Source organism: Ursus americanus, chromosome 2, assembly GCF_024610735.1.
Source record: "Ursus americanus isolate L20-20 chromosome 2, mUrsAme1.1.p, whole genome shotgun sequence".
Taxonomy (NCBI): Eukaryota; Metazoa; Chordata; class Mammalia; order Carnivora; family Ursidae; genus Ursus; species Ursus americanus.
This window is the reverse complement of record NC_142128.1, coordinates 28,382,618-28,401,679: the sequence shown is the minus strand read 5'-3', so window position 1 is coordinate 28,401,679 and position 19,062 is coordinate 28,382,618. Positions and strand designations below refer to the sequence as shown.

The window sequence follows — 19,062 nt, the reverse complement described above, 5'->3', positions numbered from 1 at the left end:
ATCAGAGGATAAACCTGGTTGAAGTAATTCATGCTCAAGTGTAAATGACTGATATATTTAGATCGGCAGAGCATTGTCTGTCTTTTCAAAACAGCACTCCTACAATACGGCAGATTTTTTTTTTTAATCAAATGGCCTTCTTGAAACCTGCCTCTCTTGGCTACCAAAGATCATCATGGTGGGCTTGCTGCATCTGAGGGTTCCAGATGCTGACTCTGACTGCCGGGCTCCCTGGTGAATTGGAAGGACAGGGCCTCAACCAAAACTTTCTTCCCTTCTCATCCTCCCCTCACATCTTCTTTTGTTTTTCCTTTATTTGCTAGACTCTCTCATTTTCTGAGCTCAGTGAATCTCCTGCAATGCAAGAGATGATTTTTTTTGAAGTCTGGAAAAGAATGTGTCTACCGTGAGGTCAGCTCAAGGTTCTCCATGCTGAATCAGTGCCACAGCCCTAGTGCGGTCCCTGCTCTTTTTCCTAATTAGGAAAGAAAGAAATTAATTTGTCCTGCCAAGCACCCGTTAACAACTCTGCTCATGGCTAAAAAAGAAACACATGCCCTGAATTTCTGGACCTAGTGCAGTGGGCCCCGATGTCCGGACATCAAGTGTGTGATCTCCAGGAACGTCAGGCTTAGCATTGCCCTCTCCCTCTTCCTAATGGCCTTTATCCCAGTGGCCACATCATTTCATGTAGCCTCAGAGGCACTTTGTGAATGGGGAACCATGGAGTCGATTATCCCTATTTCTTGAGGGGCAAATAGAGTCCAAACCAAAAAAAAAAAAAATTTTTTTTTAATTTTAAGGAGAGAGTTGAATTTAGGGGAGGAGAGGCCCCATGCTAATTGTTTCACATGCATTATCTCCTTTAGCTTCTCTCCCCCAATCCTGAAAGTAGGATGAACCACTTCCCAGTTATTACAAAAGAGGAACTCTGGCCCAGAGTGGGTAAGCAACTTGCCCTAGGTCACACAGTGAGGCAAAGGCACAGTCAGAACTGAAAGTCAGGTCTGTGATTCCAATGCAATCAGGACACTTTCTACTATATTCTGCCTAGTCATTCCACAACACAGACCCACCCCTCCAGGAACTTTCTTTCTAAGGCTAGAGGAACCAATGAACCAAACCATTCAGTCATTTACACCTTAGTATGAATTACTTCCATCAGGCTAACATCAGAAAGCTTGACATATATCACCTCAGACTGAAGGGGCAGGTTCTGACCAGAGTAAGAGAAAGGAGAAAATACCTGAGTGTGGGAAGCCACCTTTATAGGTGATCCTGAACCTATCCAGATCTAAGACAGTACACACAGTGTTCAGATCCCCAGATCGTCCCCTTTCCCACAATAATCTCATTCCCCACCTTTGTTTTCAGCCTCTCCTACCTCTTCTCTTACAACAAAGATATTGGCACGTCCATGACTGTGGCCCTGGCCTTCGACCTTAGGAGGGAGGGGAAGTGGGACGTATACTCTGGGAATCTGCTTCTCCCCATGTGGGCTGCTTGGCTCAAAAGTTTCCAAGTTTTATTGATAAAAATAAATTGTCCTGGGAGGTTGTGCCAAAGAAAACTCCAGGGCTCCAGGCCCACGGGTGTCTGAAGATTGATGTGCTCGGGGCTGCTTTAGAAACGTTAATATCTTTGCTTTTCTGACCCCTGAACTCCGGGGGTGAAGATGCCTTCCTGATCGGCACACCCGAAACCTCTGTCCTATTTTGTAGGGAACTTGGTGCCCAGTTCCCTCCTCATGACCATATAAGGCCTCCTGGCCTTGTACTCCCCCCACTGCCAAGTCCTGCCCCAAACGCAATGGGCGCTTTAACCCCAGCTGGGCCAGCTTCATGGGAGGGCCCTGTGCTTGACTTCACACTCTCAAGTTGCCATCCTGAAATTCTTAATACTTTTTGAATAAAGGGCTCTGCATTTTCATTTTGCATGATTTTACACATCATGTGGCTGGTCCCGGGTCCCAGGGTTGAACACCATTAACACCATTTACAAGTCCATTTCAGCCCGTGGTCTGCCCTTGGCAGCAAAGCCAAATTAGCTCTGGGTTTCAGCGCTGTTCAGTCCCTGGTCCTCATGGGACTCCCGCACCTGTAGCCTGCGTGAGGTCTTCAAGCAAGTGCGCTGCCAACTCCTACACACCCTGCAAAGCCCAGATAAGCATCGCCTCTGTTCTGAACGCTGCCCTCTAGGCAGGAGCAATGCCTCCTTCCCCTACAGCACCGATCAGCGGAATAGCTCATTGGGCCTCAAGACGAGACTGTCTGAGTTCAAATCCCTGCTCTGTCAGTGACCTGTGTGACCTTGGGCAGGTCATTTAACTACTCCCATGCCTTGGTTTCCTTATCTACAAGCTAGGTACAATAAACGCACTTGCATGATTGTTACAAGGATTAAATAAGTGAACATGTATAAAAATATTTAGAACAATGGCAGGTGTACCAAAAGGTGAGCTATCATTACTTACAACCATTTCTTCCCTAATGTTTGCATTAATACTTATAATGCTTATATAATGTTTATATTCTGTTCATATCAGTATCTTCAACATTCATACTACTATTAAAACATAAATGCTATCCCATTTTTCCACTGTACAAGCCAGGAATCCGGAAACCATTCCTGTAAAGAGCCAGACAGTAAATACTTTAGGCTTTGCGGGTCATGTGTTCTCTGTCCCAACTACTCAGCTCTGCCATTGTAGCAGGAAAACAAGCACGGCCGCGTGCCAATAAAACTTTATTTACAAAAAACAGCAAAGAGCCACATTTGGCCCACTGGTCAGAGTTTGCCGACCCCTGGCTGTGGTCTCTCCACGCTTTCCTGTCCATTTTATTTTATTTTATTTTTTTAAACATTTTTATTTATTTATTTGACAGAGATAGAGACAGCTAGCGAGAGACGGAACACAAGCAGGGGGAGTGGGAGAGGAAGAAGCAGGCTCATAGCGGAGGAGCTTAATGTGGGGCTCGATCCCAGCGCACTGGGATCACGCCCTGAGCCGAAGGCAGATGCCCAACCACTGTGCCACCCAGGTGCCCTTCCTGTCCATTTTAGATTAAAGTTCAAAATCCTCCCCGGGGCCCGGAAGACCCCCCCCCACCTCCCTCTGACCTCCTGCCCCACCACCCCCTTCCCTTTTAATCCAGCCCCTCGTCACATACAGGTCACTCCTTGAACACCCAGCTCTCTCTCAGCCCAGGGCCTCTCCATGCCTCACCTAGGCCCCTGTTTGTTCACACTGTATGAACTACGTGCTAGACCACAGGACTCAGCTCGGAACATTGCATTCACTCACTTCCCAGGTTCCTGATGGCAGAATCATCTGCAGCAAATTATGAGTCCCAGCTGGGCTTACCTGGACCCCTGATTATTTTTTTTTTTTTTTTAATGATTTTTTATTATATTATGTTAGTCACCATACAATACATCCCCGGTTTCCGATGTAAGGCTCGATGATTCATTAGTTGTGTATAACACCCAGTGCACCATGCAATACGTGCCCTCCTTACTACCCATCACCGGTCTATCCCATTCCCCCACCCCCCTCCCCTCTGAAGTCCTCAGTTTGTTTCTCATAGTCCATAGTCTCTCATGTTTCATTCCCCCTTCTGATTACCCCCCCTTTCTTTATCCCTTTCTTCCCCTACTGATCATCCTAGTTCTTATGTTCCATAGATGAGAGAAATCATATGATAGTTGTCTTTCTCTGCTTGACTTATTTCACTTAGCATTATCTCCTCCAGTGCCGTCCATGTTGTAGCAAATGTTGAGAACTCGTTCTTTCTGATAGCTGAGTAATATTCCATTGTATATATGGACCACAACTTCTTAATCCAGTCATCTGTTGAAGGGCATCTCGGCTCCTTCCACGATTTAGCTATTGTGGACATTGCTGCTATGAACATTGGGGTGCATATGGCCCTTCTCTTCACTACGTCTGTATCTTTGGGGTAAATACCCAGTAGTGCAATGGCTGGATCATAGGGTAGCTCAATTTTTAACTTTTTAAGGGACCTCCACACTGTTTTCCAGAGTGGCTGTACCAACTTGCATTCCCACCAACAATGTAGGAGGGATCCCCTTTCTCCACATCCTCTCCAACAATTGTTGTTTCTTGCCTTGTCTATTTTTGCCATTCTAACTGGCATAAGGTGGTATCTCAGTGTGGTTTTGATTTGAATTTCCTTGATGGCTAATGATTTTGAACATTTTTTCATGTGTCTGTTAGCCATTTGTATGTCTTCATTGGAAAAGTGTCTGTTCATATCTTCTGCCCATTTTTTGATTTGTTTATTTGTTTCTCGTGTATTGAGTTTGAGAAGTTCTTTGTAGATCTTGGATACCAGTCCTTTATCTGTAGTGTCATTTGCAAATATATTCTCCCATTCCGTGGGCTGCCTCTTAGTTTTTCTGACTGTTTCCTTGGCTGTGCAGAAACTTTTAATCTTGATGAAGTCCCATAAATTCATTTTATCTTTTGTTTCTCTTGCCTTTGGGGATGTGTCATGAAAAAGGTTGCTTTGGCCGATGTCGTAGAGGTTGTTGCCTATGTTCTCCTCTAGAATTTTGATGGATTCCTGTCTCACATCGAGGTCTTTCATCCATTTGGAGTTTATTTTTGTGTATGGTGTGAGATAGTGGTCAAGTTTCATTCTTTTGCATGTAGCTGTCCAATTTTCCCAGCACCATTTATTGAAGAGACTGTCTTTTTCCCACCGAATCTTTTTTCCTGCTTTATCAAATATTAGTTGCCCAAAGAGCCGAGGTGGACCCCTGATTATTTTTAAAAGCTCATACCCTGCTATCAACATGTTGGTCCTCAAGTCACTTTGGCTGATTTTGACAATGGCCCCAATGAAATTTAATAAGGAGAGCTAAGCAGATGATGGTTTGGGGGCAAATGGACATATTTGCAAATAAAAGTTGAATGGCTACAGCCAATGCCCTGTCACTGGGTGCCGGCCATGTACAGGGCAGTGTGCTAGGGGACGAGGACACTGTCCCACCCTCACTGAGCTTACATTCCAGGAGAGGGAGACAGACACAAGCCAAGGAAATGAGTAAGTAATCAAGGTTGTCGAAGGGTCTGCTACGGCTGTATCGAGGTGGCATGACAGGGAACTGAGTCAGGGGGCGGCTGTCGGTGGGTAGCCAGAGGGGGAGCGGAGCCCTGCAAGATGCAGGTGGTAGCCTGATGCTTGGGGTGCAGTATTAACAGCGAAATCACTAACGAAAAGCCATAAAAACACAGTGCGGTGCTAAATCTAGCAGGTAAAGGACCCAGTCGTGAGCTGAAACACAAAGGCAGGGTCCCCTTGGCTGGGAATGCACGTGTCATCAGCATTCCTGGTTCTGAGCGTCCTGGTTGGGGGTTACAAATACATTTTAGCAAGTAGGTGAATTTGCAAATATGGAATCAAGAAATAATAAGGATCGATTGTATATATATCTTTATATATACTAACGTATATTTTTAAAGTCTGGAAACAATCACAGCTACCATCCACAGAGGGTAGTTAAATAAAACACAGCCTTTCTGAGCCTCTCAAGGAGGGAGGCTGGTTTCTGCATGATCAGACAGAACGCACTCCAAGATCCCCTGCTGAGTGGAAAGAGCAAGGGCAGACCAGCACATGCAGAATGCAACCACTGTGTTTTCTAAAACCCAGAGTTCTGGATCCTCCTGGGGAGGAAAAAAAACCCAACTAGTTCTGGGAACGGTGTATCAGCATTCTCCCATGGCATAAGTTCTCTGGGGCAGGATTGCAGCTGCCCCTCGAATGGGTGTGAGCTTTCCAGTTTGCCACAGTTCCCACCACTCCCTAATGTGACCCCTGACCTAATCCACCCCTTTCTGTTACCTGCCAGCCTCTCCGAGGCATTAGCATTTGTAAATCCTGATCTGGGGATACAATGAATGTCTGTAAGCAGCTTGCTGTAAATCTACCAGCCAGGCCTAAAAAGGCATTAAGATAAGATAATCATGGACATAGCTTACCATGAATATGATTTATTGTCTGTCACCCCATACATTTCTCCTTGCTTTTGCTTAGCATGGCTGCGGGCGAAGTTGGACTTTCAAAAATAACTAACAATGAACAATTATGTTCACTGAGTGTTAAATGACATCATCAGGCACTGTGCTCAGTGCTTTCCATGAATTAACTCACATGTTCCTCACAACTGCCCTGTGAGGCGGGTGCAGCTGTCCATTTTACAGGCAAGGAAACTGAGGCTCAGACAGGGTAGGTGGCTTTCTGTGAGAATACGGCAGAGCTGAGTCCTGGGCTCCCTTCTGTTCTACTTCACTGACTGCCCCTAAAATGAGAATCTGGACTGTTCTGGAGCCAAAATGACCCCATGCTGCCTTGCTTGGGGCAGCCAAGTGTTGTCAGAGCATCACTTAGGGGCCGAAGGGACCCCAGAGCCCCCATCACTTTACTTCATCAGCCAGCAGAGTTGGCTAACAGTCTGAGGACCCCCGTGCCAGGGTGGGCGCACTCCCAGCCTAGCCTAGGCTCCCCATGAGCTGAGCCCAGGGGCCCTCTCTCCAACGCCGGCATGTGCCAGGTAACCCCAGATGTGTTTCTGCACAAGGCCTGCACCCAGCGGTCAGCCGTCTGGGGGATGAATCCGACATGCTCCCTGCAAATTGTGCACCACGATCTCCAGGACCCCCAGCTCATGTTTCCCACCCCTTCTGAGCTCCCAGATGGGCCGCAGAGGGGAGGCACGTGAGCCCCTTCCTCTGTTAGCAGGGGCTCCCCAGAGCCACACCACCCTCTCTCCCCCCCGAAAGCCAAATGTGGGTGTAGACAGTTCAGAATCAGCCGTGCCTTCAGCGTCCCCTGGAAAGATGCCTGCGACGAGTGTTGCCATCCCTGCCGGCTTGCTGGCTGGCCCACCTGCTTCCCAGGCGCCTGACAGGCTAGATAAAAACCCGGCTTTCCCCAGCTCCGCCCCAGGCCACTGAGTCAGGAGTCTCCGGGGTGAAGCCAGGCCGTCAGACCCCCGAACCATCGCTCAGCAACCGAGGTGCAGCCACAGAGGTCTAGCAGGACCCACCCTCCGGGGGTACCTGGGATGGTTTTAAGCAGTCACGGTCCCCCAAATTACCTGACCAGGGAAGCCAGAACTGGCTCAGACATGAGGGCTACACCCAGCAGACAGAATGCGAAGCAGGTGATGAAGCTTAACATCACCAGGGACAGGTCACGTTCGTGTCACGTGGATGTCACGTGGGTTGACGTACCGCCTGATACAGTGGGATGTAGAAGGCACCTCACCTCCGCGTCATTCTCCCCCAAACCCATAACCCCAGTCTGACAACCGAGAACCATATCAGACAAACCCAAATGGAAGGATGATCTGCTAAATCCTGGTCAGTCCTCAAAACTGTCAGGGTCAGGGGCGCCTGGGTGGTTCAGTCGGCTAAGCGTCTGTTTTCGGCCCAGGTCATGATCCCGAGGTCCTGGGATCGAGTCCCACATGGGACTCCCTGCTCAGCGGGGAGTCTGCTTCTCCCTCTCCCGCTGCCCCTCCCCGTGCTCGTGTTCTGTCTCTCTGTCAAATAAATAAAATCTTAAAAAAAAAAAGCTGTCAGGGGTCATGAAAAACAAGGAACGTCTGAGAAACTGTCACAACCAAGGGGAGCCTAGGGAGACATGATGACAAGATGTTATTCTGGATGGGATCATGGAACAGAAAGACATTAGTGGAAAAACTGTGAAAGCTAAGGTCTCTAGTTTGATAGTGACGTACCAATGTTGTTGTCTTAGTGTGACAAATGTGGTGACGTCACGTGTCACTATCAGGAGAAACGGAGACTTGGCAGGTGGGATATGGGAACTCTCTACACTATCTTGGCAACTTTTTCGTAAATCTAAAATCATTTCAAAAGTATTCTATTTTTTAAAGTGATTCCACTTAAAGAATAATAATAATTTAACAATAATGTGCACGTACAGCCAAAATTGTAACCACAGTGCCAGGCAAATGAGGTTGGGGAAACATGAGTTATTTCTGGATTCCACCAGTCTCCGGAATCAGAAGACTTAGACCAGACACAACCTATGCTTCTGTGACCCTACTTCTGTCTGGGATCCTACTTCCATCCTCAAAGACAGAAGCTGAGGAATCCCAGAAGTTCTGCCCACAAAGTTGGACGTCATCATATATTTGCTTGGGAATAAAATTTATTTTTTTTTAAGATTTTATTTATTTATTTGAAAGAGAGAGAGAGCACAAGCAGGGAGAGTGGCAGGCAGAGGGAGAGGGAGAAACAGACTTCCCACTGAGCAGGGAGCCCTACATGGGGTTCGATCCCAGGACCCCAGGATCATGACCTGAGCCGAAGGCAGATGCTTAATCGACTGAGTCACCCAGGCGCCCTGAGGATAAAATTTAAAATGACCTAAGAGCTTCATACCTGGGGTCTGGTCAAGTGTTTCACTAATTCCACGGAGGGTTAGTGGTCCTCCAAAAGGGATATTTGTAAATAACACGGAAATGTGACGTCAGTGGAATGTCAAGCGGAAAAAAGCACGAGATAAAGATGTATGCACACAATTGAGTTCGTGTTTATGTTTAAAACTGACTAGCAAAAAAAAAAAGAGAGAGAGAAGGAGCTCCACCAAGGTTTACTGGGGTCAAGCTTGGTAGTGGGCTGTGGGTGAACTTCTTCCTACTGCTCACCTCTAGGTATTTATCTGCTTTACTCTTACAGTTACAAAAAAATTAAATGTATGTGTTCATGTGCATTTTACATTTCAATTTAATTTAAAAATTATTTATTTTGTCTTTGTGGTAGAAGGGAAAAAAAAAGAATAAAAGGAAGTGGAGAGAAGTTTGTTGATTTGCCTAAAGCTGGGGAGTCAGCAAACTTTTTCTGTTAAGGGCCCCTTGAGGCGCACAAATGATTTGTTGCACCTACTCAACTCAGCCATAGTAGCGCAAACAGAGCCACAAGCCACACAGGAATGAATGAGTGTGGCTGTGTGCCAATAAAACTTTATTTATAAAAACAGACAGAGGGCCGGATTTGGCCTATGGGTCACAGCTTGCTCCTCCTGGCCTGAAATCACAGAGGTCTAACTCAGGGATCCTTGGATCAGGGGAAGGGGAGGTTCTATTGCGGCCAGGATTCTGATTCCTAAGCCTGGGCTTTGCTCTTGAACACCACGGTGCCTCCAGCCGCAAGGCTCAACAAAACTCCAGCAAAACGCCACCATCTGTCAACCAGCCAACAATGATGCGGCACCGGCTGCGTGCCAGGACCCATGCTCCATTCTCCCCCAGCATTGCCCCTTCAACCCTCCCAACGGATATCCCCATTCTACGGATGCCAAAAATGAGGTTTGCAGACTTACCCAGCTTGCGCAAGAACAAACTGCTGGCATGCAGCGAGGCAGGAAAGCAGACCTCGCCCTGTGCCAAGGCCCCACCTCCGAACCACAAGCGCTGCCCTGTTGAGATATGTGTCCCCTCGATATTGCACCGCATTACCAAAAACACCTTAAAAAGTCCTGTAGGCTTTTATCAGGGAGTGTTTCTTCTTCAAAAACAGAGCAGAAGGGATAAGGGGAGGTGGGGTCAAAGTAGGAGGCCTGCTTGGGAGGAAACTCTGGCCAGGCCATAGGTGAGGTACCCAGTGGAATCCCCTTGGAAACCCTATAGTTTTACAAGAGTCAATGTGGGCCCCAGGGAAGGGTGGCAGGAGGCAGCTGGAGAAGACAATGGCCTGAGACCAGAGTCTGAGCAACCCAAGTGGGACATGCAAATCCAGGTGACTCATGACCAGACCCTGACAGCACCAGTGTGTGTCCCCAGGCCGCCCTTCCAACTTCCTTGAACGGTCAGAAAGATCTCATATACCTCTTTTCTATGCCTTCATCCCAGTTTGCAAGGTCCTGCCGGTCGGCTCCCTGACCACATCTTCCTACCCATCCCCTTCCCCACTGTGCACCAGCGCTTCCAACCTTCTCTTTTCCCCGAAAAGCAAATGGTCCCTACCTCAGGACATTTGCTCTTGCTGCTTCCCACCTGACACTCTTCTCCCAAGTTCTTCCAGGGGATGGCTCCTTGTCACAAAGTTTAAGATCATGCCTTACAAGGGGTTGAGCCAGCATGGGCAGGCTGCAAATATTTTTCTCTAAACCAATGTGCTAAATACAAAAGCCACCAGCCTGGGTTCTGGAAAGGCTCTTCCCAGACGGGGGTCTTCTTCTGGCGGACACACTCTAGCCAAACTGACCTCTTAATTTCTTAATTACAACATACTCTATCTGACCCCAGGGCCTTTGCACATGCTGGAACCTCTTCGCCCTTTTTCTTTGCTATTTCTGCCAAAAACATGACTTCATTGGAGAGGCCTTTTTTGTTTTCCCAATCAGAACACTTTCTATGTGTGCATTCTCCTAGTTCCTTACATGTTTCATTCTTTGTAATTTTCATAGTTTGTAATTACACATTTACTTGAGTGATTTAAAAAAATGTGTATGTGGTTCAAGGCAACACCTTAAAGATAACACCTTCACAGGGCCAAGCAGTAAATTCAAGTAGTCTAAAAGACGAGAATGTGATTACTGTCCCAGTGCTGTCTTCCGTCTTGAGAAGAGGGGTCCTGTTTATTTTTGGCTCACTCCAGGGTGCCTTATACCCACCAGGAGGCCTGGTCCATTAAATCTGAGTAAGGAGTGATGGTGGGGGTGGTATAGGGGTTAGGATGGGAGGGAAGGGTATGAGTTTCTCGTTGCTCCTGAAACGAGTTTCTACAAACTCAGCACCCATGAGCTCACAGTTCCAGAAGTCAGGCGTCCAACATGGGTCTCACTGGGCTAAAACCAAGGTGTCAGCAGGGCTGTATTCCTTTCGGGGAACTCTAGGAGAGAGTCCAGTTCCTTGGCTCTTCCAGCTTCTAGAGGCTGTTCTCATCCCTGGCATCCTCCCTCATCAAAGCCAGTAATCTCGGGTCAAGTTCTCACACTGCATCTCCCTCTGACCCTCTGTTCTGCTCCCACTTCCACTTTTAAGAACCTTGTGACGACACTGGGCCGTCTGGATGATCTCGATAATCTCCCTAGTTTGAGGTCTGCTGATTAGGAAACTGAATAGCATCTGCAGCCTTCACGCCCCCAGGCCACGTGACCTGCCGTACTCACAGCTTCCAGAAATCAGGATGCAGAGATCACTAGGGGGCCCATTATTCTGCCCACGACAGGAGGGATTTTTTCTGAGTATTGAAGAGTCTCTGAATGATTCTAAATTGAGTTAATGTCTTCTGACTAGTATTCAGGTCTTCAAAGACACTGACACCAACCACTAAGTACGGCGCAAATGTGCTCGCTCACTGTGACGTGTTAGGGCAGTAACTTAACACGAGCCAAGATTTCCGCACTAACAGAGATGTCCTCCACCTACACAGAGCTGTTATGCAATTCTGTGAAGAGTTCAGGGCCCAGCATGCAGTAAGTGCTCAATAAATGGTCATTTTAGAAAGGCAGGTGGTACAGAACAAGATGGCACCAGGGATCACCAACACTTCGGGTGTGCCTGCCTCAGCACGAGGACTTCCGTTCAGCAAATGCTAAGCGCGCATCTCCTCCATGCCAGATACGAGCGAGACGCCTGGAAAGGTCAACAAAGAGTTCTGCCCTCAAGGACCACTCTCTTTAGTAGGCTGGATCTCGACTGTAGACAAACAGGAAAAAACAGCTCTACTTACGTGCACAGAATGGACTGGTCCTCTCGATCTGAGAACAGAAAGAAAAAAGGCTATGAATTAGTATTAGCTCAGAGCTGAGGGTCTGGAGATGTCTGCTCCCCAGCACCGCCCCCCACCCTAAGCTCCTGCACACTGGCCCCATCAAAGGTGGCGAGGGGCCAACTGGGCTCATTGCCCAGGATGCAGGGGACAAGAGCAAAGCCGAGAGGACAGCAGGGCTCCTGTAGGTACTCCTCCCTTCCCCCAAGTCCTGGAGGCAGCCCTAGGAAGATGCTGGCACCTGATGAGTTCAGAAGGCAGTGGGCATTCCAGCCCCTCCAGCTCTTTGGGGGGGGTCCCAGGAGCCCACTCTGCCAGACAGAACAGACTGGGGTCCCACTCAGCCACTTCTCAGCTCTGTGGCCTTGGGCGAATGGTCTTAACCCCTCTGAGCCTCAGTTCCTGCACCTGGAATATAGGGTAGTGGACAGTTTGGGTTTGAAAACCTAGCATGTCCTCTTCTGGGAAGAGCATCATCCTGTGTTCCTCTGGGAGACATGCCTCTGGCCGCACCCCTGCTACCATATTCAGTCTTGGTGGGGAAGCACCGTGGGTGGACAGAGCCTTAGGGCCCTCACTTCCTGCACCCAGATCCCAAGAAGCCCATTCCTGCCATTTCTGAGGGTGGCTCTCCAGTCTTCCCACCCCATCGGTGAGCTCCCTGACAATCCTGCATACATTCCTTTCCTAGATAAAATGCTGTGTCGGTCTCTGTTGCTGACGATCATAGAACCCTGCTGGGGAACACAGGGCATCATGAGATTAAATGTGATTAAGCAGACATTACTGATCACCTTCTACTCTTAAAGTGGCCTCAGAGGGTAGAGCCAGAGTCTGGAACCCATTCCCTGCCCTACAGGGATGTGGGGAGAGTTACCAACACCCTCAATCATTGACGAATTAACCATAACCAAGAAATCAGAGCATCGTATCTGCTGATGAGCAATGCTAAAGTGACCAGAGTTTCTGAAATCCATTCCCTGGCTCCATCCTCGCTGTCCTGGTGCTCAGGCCTCTCATCTACACCTCTCCAAAGATCTCCCCAGATCTTGTCCTGTCCTCCTCCAACCCCTTCTCAGAGTGATCTTCCTGACACGCCGAGCTGCCAGTCACTCTGCAACTTAACACTCTCTCACTCTGGAAGTTTCTTTAGAAGTCCAACATTAATCTACCATCGGACCAGCACTCCAGTCCTGGGAAAAGACCCAAGAGGACTGAAAGCATGTGTCCCCGCAAGACTGGCCCATGAACGTTCACAGCAGTGTTATCGTCATAGCTAAAAAGTGCAAACGGCCCAAGTACCCCTCACCTGGGGAGCAGATAAACAGTACGTGCTGGATTCATACCATGGCCGTAAAGACAATGATGTCCTAGTGACACAGGCTGTGACACGGATGACCCTCAAAAACACTGTGCTGAGTAAAGGAAGTCAGACACAGAAGGCCGCATATTCTAGGACCGCATTTACACAAGACATGCAGGGCAGGCAAATCCGTGAAGTCAGAAAGCAGATGAGTGGTCGCCGGGGCTGGGGGTCGGGGGGCTGCAAATAGGCGTCTGGGGTTCTGAAATGGGATTATAGTGATGCGGACATAAGTCTATCCGTTTACTAAAGATCTTTGAAGTTTACTTGTAAAATGGGTGAATTTTTGGTACTCAAATTTTATCTCAAGAAAGCCATCTTTATTTTATTTTTTTAAGATTTGTTTATTTTAAAGAGAGAGAGAGCAGGAGCAGGAGGGACAGAGGGAAAGGGAGAGAGAATCTCAAGCAGACTCCACGCTGAATGCAGAGCCCGACGCGGGGCTCGATCTCAGGACCCTGAGGTCACAACCTGAGCAGAAACCAAGAGTCAGATGCTCAACTGACTGCAGCACCCAGGTGCCCAATAGAGCTGTCTTTAAAAAGCCAGTGCCCTGGGGCGCCTGGGTGGCACAGCGGTTAGGCGTCTGCCTTCGGCTCAGGGCGTGATCCTGGCGATCTGGGATCGAGCCCCACATCAGGCTCTTCTGCTGTGAGCCTGCTTCTTCCTCTCCCACTCCCGCTGCTTGTGTTCCCTCTCTCGCTGGCTGTCTCTATCTCTGTCGAATAAATAAATAAAATCTTTAAAAAAAAAAAAAAAAAAAAAAAAAAAAAGCCAGTGCCCTGGGGCGCCTGGGTGGCTCAGATGGTTGAGCGTCTGCCTTCAGCTCAGATCATGATCTCAGGGTCCTAGGATCAAGCCCCGTGTCGGGTTCCCTGCTCAGCCAGGGAGTCTGCTTCTCCCTCTGCCCCTGCTTATGTGCTCTCTAATGAATGAATAAAATCTTTATTTTAAAAAAAAGGCCAGTGCCCTGAGATAAGGCCCACACTCCTCAGCATGGCACCCAAGGCCTCCCATGACTGGCCTGGCCCACCTTCCCAGCCTTGGCACCCCGTGTCCTTCACTCTGATGCCCCAGTGACCCCCCTGAGCATACTCCTGCCTTTGTTCAGACTGCTCCCTTCTCTTGTTCCTGGCCCCTACCTGGTCCCTCAGCCTCAGAGATGACACTTCCTCCTTCCCCCGGGGCATGGATTGGCCTCTGGGATAGAAGGATCTACTTCCTAAGAATGGGATCTCAAATCCACACATCTGTGTCACCATCTCTGCCGTACCCAGTCTAAGAACCATCACTTTGAGCCCACATTGTCTGTCTCCCTATACTACTAGAAAGCAAGCTTTACTGGGGAAGTGGGAGCTTATATGTTTTGTTTAACATTTTATCTCCATGGGGCACCTGGGTGGTGCAGTCGTTAAGCATCTGCCTTCAGCTCAGGGCATGATCCCGGTGTTATGGGTTCGAGCCCCACATCAGGCTCCTCCGCCATGAGCCTGCTTCTTCCTCTCCCACTCCCCCTGCTTGTGTTCCCTCTCTAGCTGCTGTCTCTATCTCTGTCAAATAAATAAATAAAATCTTTAAAAAAATTTTTTTATCTCCAGTACCTGGCAAATAGTAGGTGCTCAACTCTATTTGTTACATGGATGGATGGATGGATGGATACATGGATGGATGGATGGATACATGGATGGATGGATGGACGGATGGAGGGACAGATGGATGGGACTGGAGGAGGCCATTCCTGTGTGTTACTGGGGAATAGAGAGGATAGTAATGACCACGTCTGGACGGGGGAGTTCTATCACATAAAGAAAATGCGGCCCACTGCAAGGCAAGATGAATGAGATGATTGGGCAAGTTCCATGGACCCTGTGTCACCTCCAATCAATTCTCCTTTTCTTCTCTCGGATTACAGATGGACATTCTGGTGACCTGGTTGAGCCAAATCCTCACACCAAAAGGCAGAAGTACCAAAAGACTATTTAATTCCTCTTTCTTGCTCTCACTTTTTCCACCTTGAGGTGGTAGGACGGGCCTCAGCTGCCTGCAGGGGCCGCGTTCAGGGAGTGTGGAGACCCTCCGTTCAGGCAAGTCTGACCCCTGAGCTGAAGGCCAAGGGGAAGGGCCCCAGGAACAAGAGAGAGAGATGGAGTGCTCTCCTTCTGCATCAGAACTCCATCCCCACACAGTCTCATCTTCTAGACGAGCTGCACTGACCCTTACCTACAGCCCCATCTTCTGCTACGATTCCTGGCTGCTCCATATCCTTCCAGAAGCATCCACATCAGAAACACCCACACCTGTGTCTAACGACAGACACCTAAGTCGGTCACTGCCACCACATCGGCAGTAGCAAAAGACCAGACACAAACCATTGACCTGGTCCGTCCACTGAAGACAAGCTAGTCAAACAACTTCTAGTATTTGAAATTCTGGTACAGACATGGAAGGACACATGAGGCAGCCAGTAAAAAAAAACCAAGAAGACGTTTACCCAATGATGCAAAACAATGTCGAAGATACATTAAGCTAAAAACAAATAGCTAGGAAACACAGCGATATGCCTTCTGTGTTTTAAAAAGAGGGATATAGGGACGCCTGGGTGGCTTAGTCGGTTAAGGGTCTGACTCGTGATTTCAACTCAGGGCCTGATCTCAGGGTCCTGAGATCGAGGCCTGAGTCGGGCTCTGCACTGAGCAGGGAGTCTGCTTGGGATTCTCTCTCTCTCCCCCTCTGCCCTTCCACCCCACCCCCAACTTGCATGTACTCCCTAAAAAATTAGCAGGATATCTATACACATGCATGTACACATATACACACATATGAACACACACCCTCAAATACTTGTATATGCATCGGCTATATGGGGAAGCCACCACTCTTGACGCAGCCCACAGTGGTTGTCCCTGAGGAGAGGGTCCAAGTGCTGAGAAGCAGAAGAGAAGGGACACCGACTTTCACTCCATCTGCTTTTAACCTGTTCACGTTTGTGCTGTGAGCACGCATAACCATTCCCTCATCTCACCAAAAAGTGGTCGATGGAAGAATACTCTTTAGTGCTCTTGAGGAAACCACTGTAACCCCAAAGCTTAGGACACGGAAGAGAGAAACGGCCACCACCCACAATGCCCCCAGTGGCTCCCCCTTCCGGAACGCTCACAGCGCCTCGGGCCTGTGCGGAGCTCCTGCGGTGCTGCGTGACCCATTTAGTTCCCATGGCGGCCCCGGAGGTGGCAACTAGCATCACCCCCATTTTACAGATGAGGAAAATAGAGCACAGAAGGTGACTCGCCCAAGGGCATGCTGGCTCCCTAGAAGGTCTGTCTGCTCTGAAACTCAGAAGGTGACCTTATTTAGAATCAGGGTGTTACTGGTGTAATTAAGGATCTCCAGATGAGACGATCCTGGTCTTAGAGTGGCATCCAAATCCATGATCGGTGTTCTTATTTCTGAGAGAAAGGATGATGAGATTAGAGACACAGGGACAAGGCCGCGTGAAGGAGGAGGCAGAGACTGGAGCGATGGGTCTACAAGCCAAGGATCGCCAAGGATGGCATGCCCCCCCCCTGAAGCCAGGAGGCAGGTGCGCCCTGGATTTTCCCTTGGAGTCTCTAGAAGGAACCAACCCTGCCCATGCCTTGACTTTGGGCAGAAAAATAGAAGAAAACAGGGCCTGGTGGGGAGAGACAGCAGTCAGTATCACCTCTCCCGTAGAGGGGAAATCTGCAGACGGAGGTGCCCTGTCCTGGCACAACCACGGCTCCTCATTCTGGAATTAGGGAATACGGATGTCTGTGCCTCCAACTTCCACCCAAAGGAGAGACCTGCTCAGGAACAGAGCCAAGTAAGAAACCCATGAAAAACTGATTCAGGAAGCGATGAGGGGTAGACGAACCAAGCACCCTGCGATCAGAACCAGGCAAAGAGACATCCCCTGGGAGGCTGGCCCAGACAACCTCTGCTATTTTAAGGAATGATTCTGAGACTGACTGACAGACGGACGGGCTATATTGATCCATCTGCTCCAGGGAGACAGACAGGCTTTCCCAGCAGCCTTGGGAAGCCTGGCCCAGAGCACAGCAGATTTATAAGGTCAGACGCTCGTCCTGGGGCCTTTCCCCCAGGTCTCCAGGAGGGGCAGCAGGCTCCGGGGGAAGGCTCAGAAGCTGCCAGGGCAGCTCCGCGATGGGGGTTGCCAGGGACCTCTGGCCGGGGACATTCCCATGGGAAACACACCGCCTCCAAGCGTGGGAAGCTGACAGAGCCAGGCTACGGGCAGAAGGAGGGCTTGATGTGGGCACCGCATGCTGACCCGCGACTTCCTGGGGCATTCTGCCTCCCTCCTGAGCCTGAGCCCGAACCTGGGTCTGACACAAGAGAGCAGAGTCCTCTGTGGGAAGCAGGGTCCCCCCGAGCTTTCCACTCCCTGCTTCTTCTGCCCACAGCACCCTCTTCCTGTCTGACCCATTTTCCTCCTTCTTTTTCCCATCGAGGTGAAACGCACCTAACACAACATTAACCAAGTACAAGTGAACAGTTCGGTGGCATGGAGTACGTTCACAGCGTTGTGCCCTATGCGTGGTGTACCTGGTGCGTATCTAGTTCCAGAACATTTTTATCAGCCCAAACCCTCAACCCGTTCAGCAAATCACTCTTCCCTCCCCACTCCCGTAACTGCTCCCAACCATTCATCTGCTTTCTGTAGAGACAGATTTACCTCTTCTAGACACTTCACATAAATACAGTTGTATAATATGTTGCCTTCTGTGTCTGCCTCGTTTCACTTAGCACGGTGTTTTTGAAGTTCATTCCTGTTGTGACATGTGTCCGAACTTCCTTCCTTTCCACAGCTGAGTAATATTCCCTTGTATGGATATACCATATTTTGCATATCCATTCATTCATCGATGGGTATGTGGGTTGTTTCTACCTTTTGGCTATTGTGAATAGTGCTTCTCTGAACATTCAAGTACAAGTTTTTTTTGAGAACTCGTTTTCAATTCTTTGGAGTATATACCCCAATCCGTTCTCTCTTTTTTTTTTTTTTAAGATTCATTTATTTATTTTAGAGAGAGAGAGCAAGCATGAGTGGGGGCAGGGGAGGGCAGAGGGAGAGGGAGAGAATCTCAAGCAGACTCCTCACTGAGCGTCGAGCCGGACACAGGGCTTGATCTCATGACCCTGAGATCAGGACCTGAGCCGAAACCAAGAGTCGGACACTCAACCTACTGAGCTACCCAGGTACCCCACCCCAATCCATTCTTGAAATGGCATCTTGAGTGTCACTTCTTCTATGATTTTCTCTGACTCTATACCTCCCTAGAGCTAAACTGGAGGCCTTTCTACCACATGCCCCCTCTGGGGCTGCCATGGACAGTGGTACAAGTTGTACACTGCATAACTCTAGGGGGAACCATTCACACTGGTCATTATAGATTTGTACATTTATTAAGACAACCTTCCAGCAGATGGAGGAAAAATGCCTTGAGAAAGAGGTGCCTTCTTCTACTTCTATAAAGGCACCACATGGCCTCCTGGTGGCGCTAGCTCTGATAGTCCAAATGTTCCCTCCATTGTAGCACCTAATCTCACTGTGATCATTGTTTGACCTCAAGACTTTTTAGTGGGGAAGGGTACAGATTATCTGGGAAAATAATGGATCATTTATCCATGATAGGACTCTATGGATGGATGGAAAAATTCTTTTTCCATCTTAGTAAAAATTATGTTACTTTTCATTATCTACAATAGCCAAACAGTAGAAACAATAAAAAATCCATCAAATGCTATGTGGATAAACAAAATGTGGTAGAGCTTACAATGGAATATTACTCAGCCACAAAGAGGAAATGTAGCCCTGACACCTGCTACGAGATGGATGAACCTTGAGGCCATGATGCTCAGGGAAAGAAGCCAGTCACGAAGGACTGTG

General features: G+C 48.7%; 1 protein-coding gene across 4 annotated transcripts in view; it reads right to left on the bottom strand.

The window, feature by feature from the left end:
• The window catches only part of MYH11 (myosin heavy chain 11), a 114,251-nt gene that overhangs the window by 54,865 nt on the left and 40,324 nt on the right, over window positions 1–19,062 (bottom strand). For all 4 annotated transcript variants that reach the window (XR_015727877.1, XM_045776042.2, XM_045776040.2 and 1 more), the window contains exon 4: window positions 11,732–11,759. Coding sequence is in view for 3 of the 4 variants with exons in the window: in XM_045776042.2 (XP_045631998.1) it covers window positions 11,732–11,759 (28 nt within the window). In the remaining variant the exon portion in view is untranslated. The remainder of the gene's footprint in view (window positions 1–11,731; window positions 11,760–19,062) is intronic.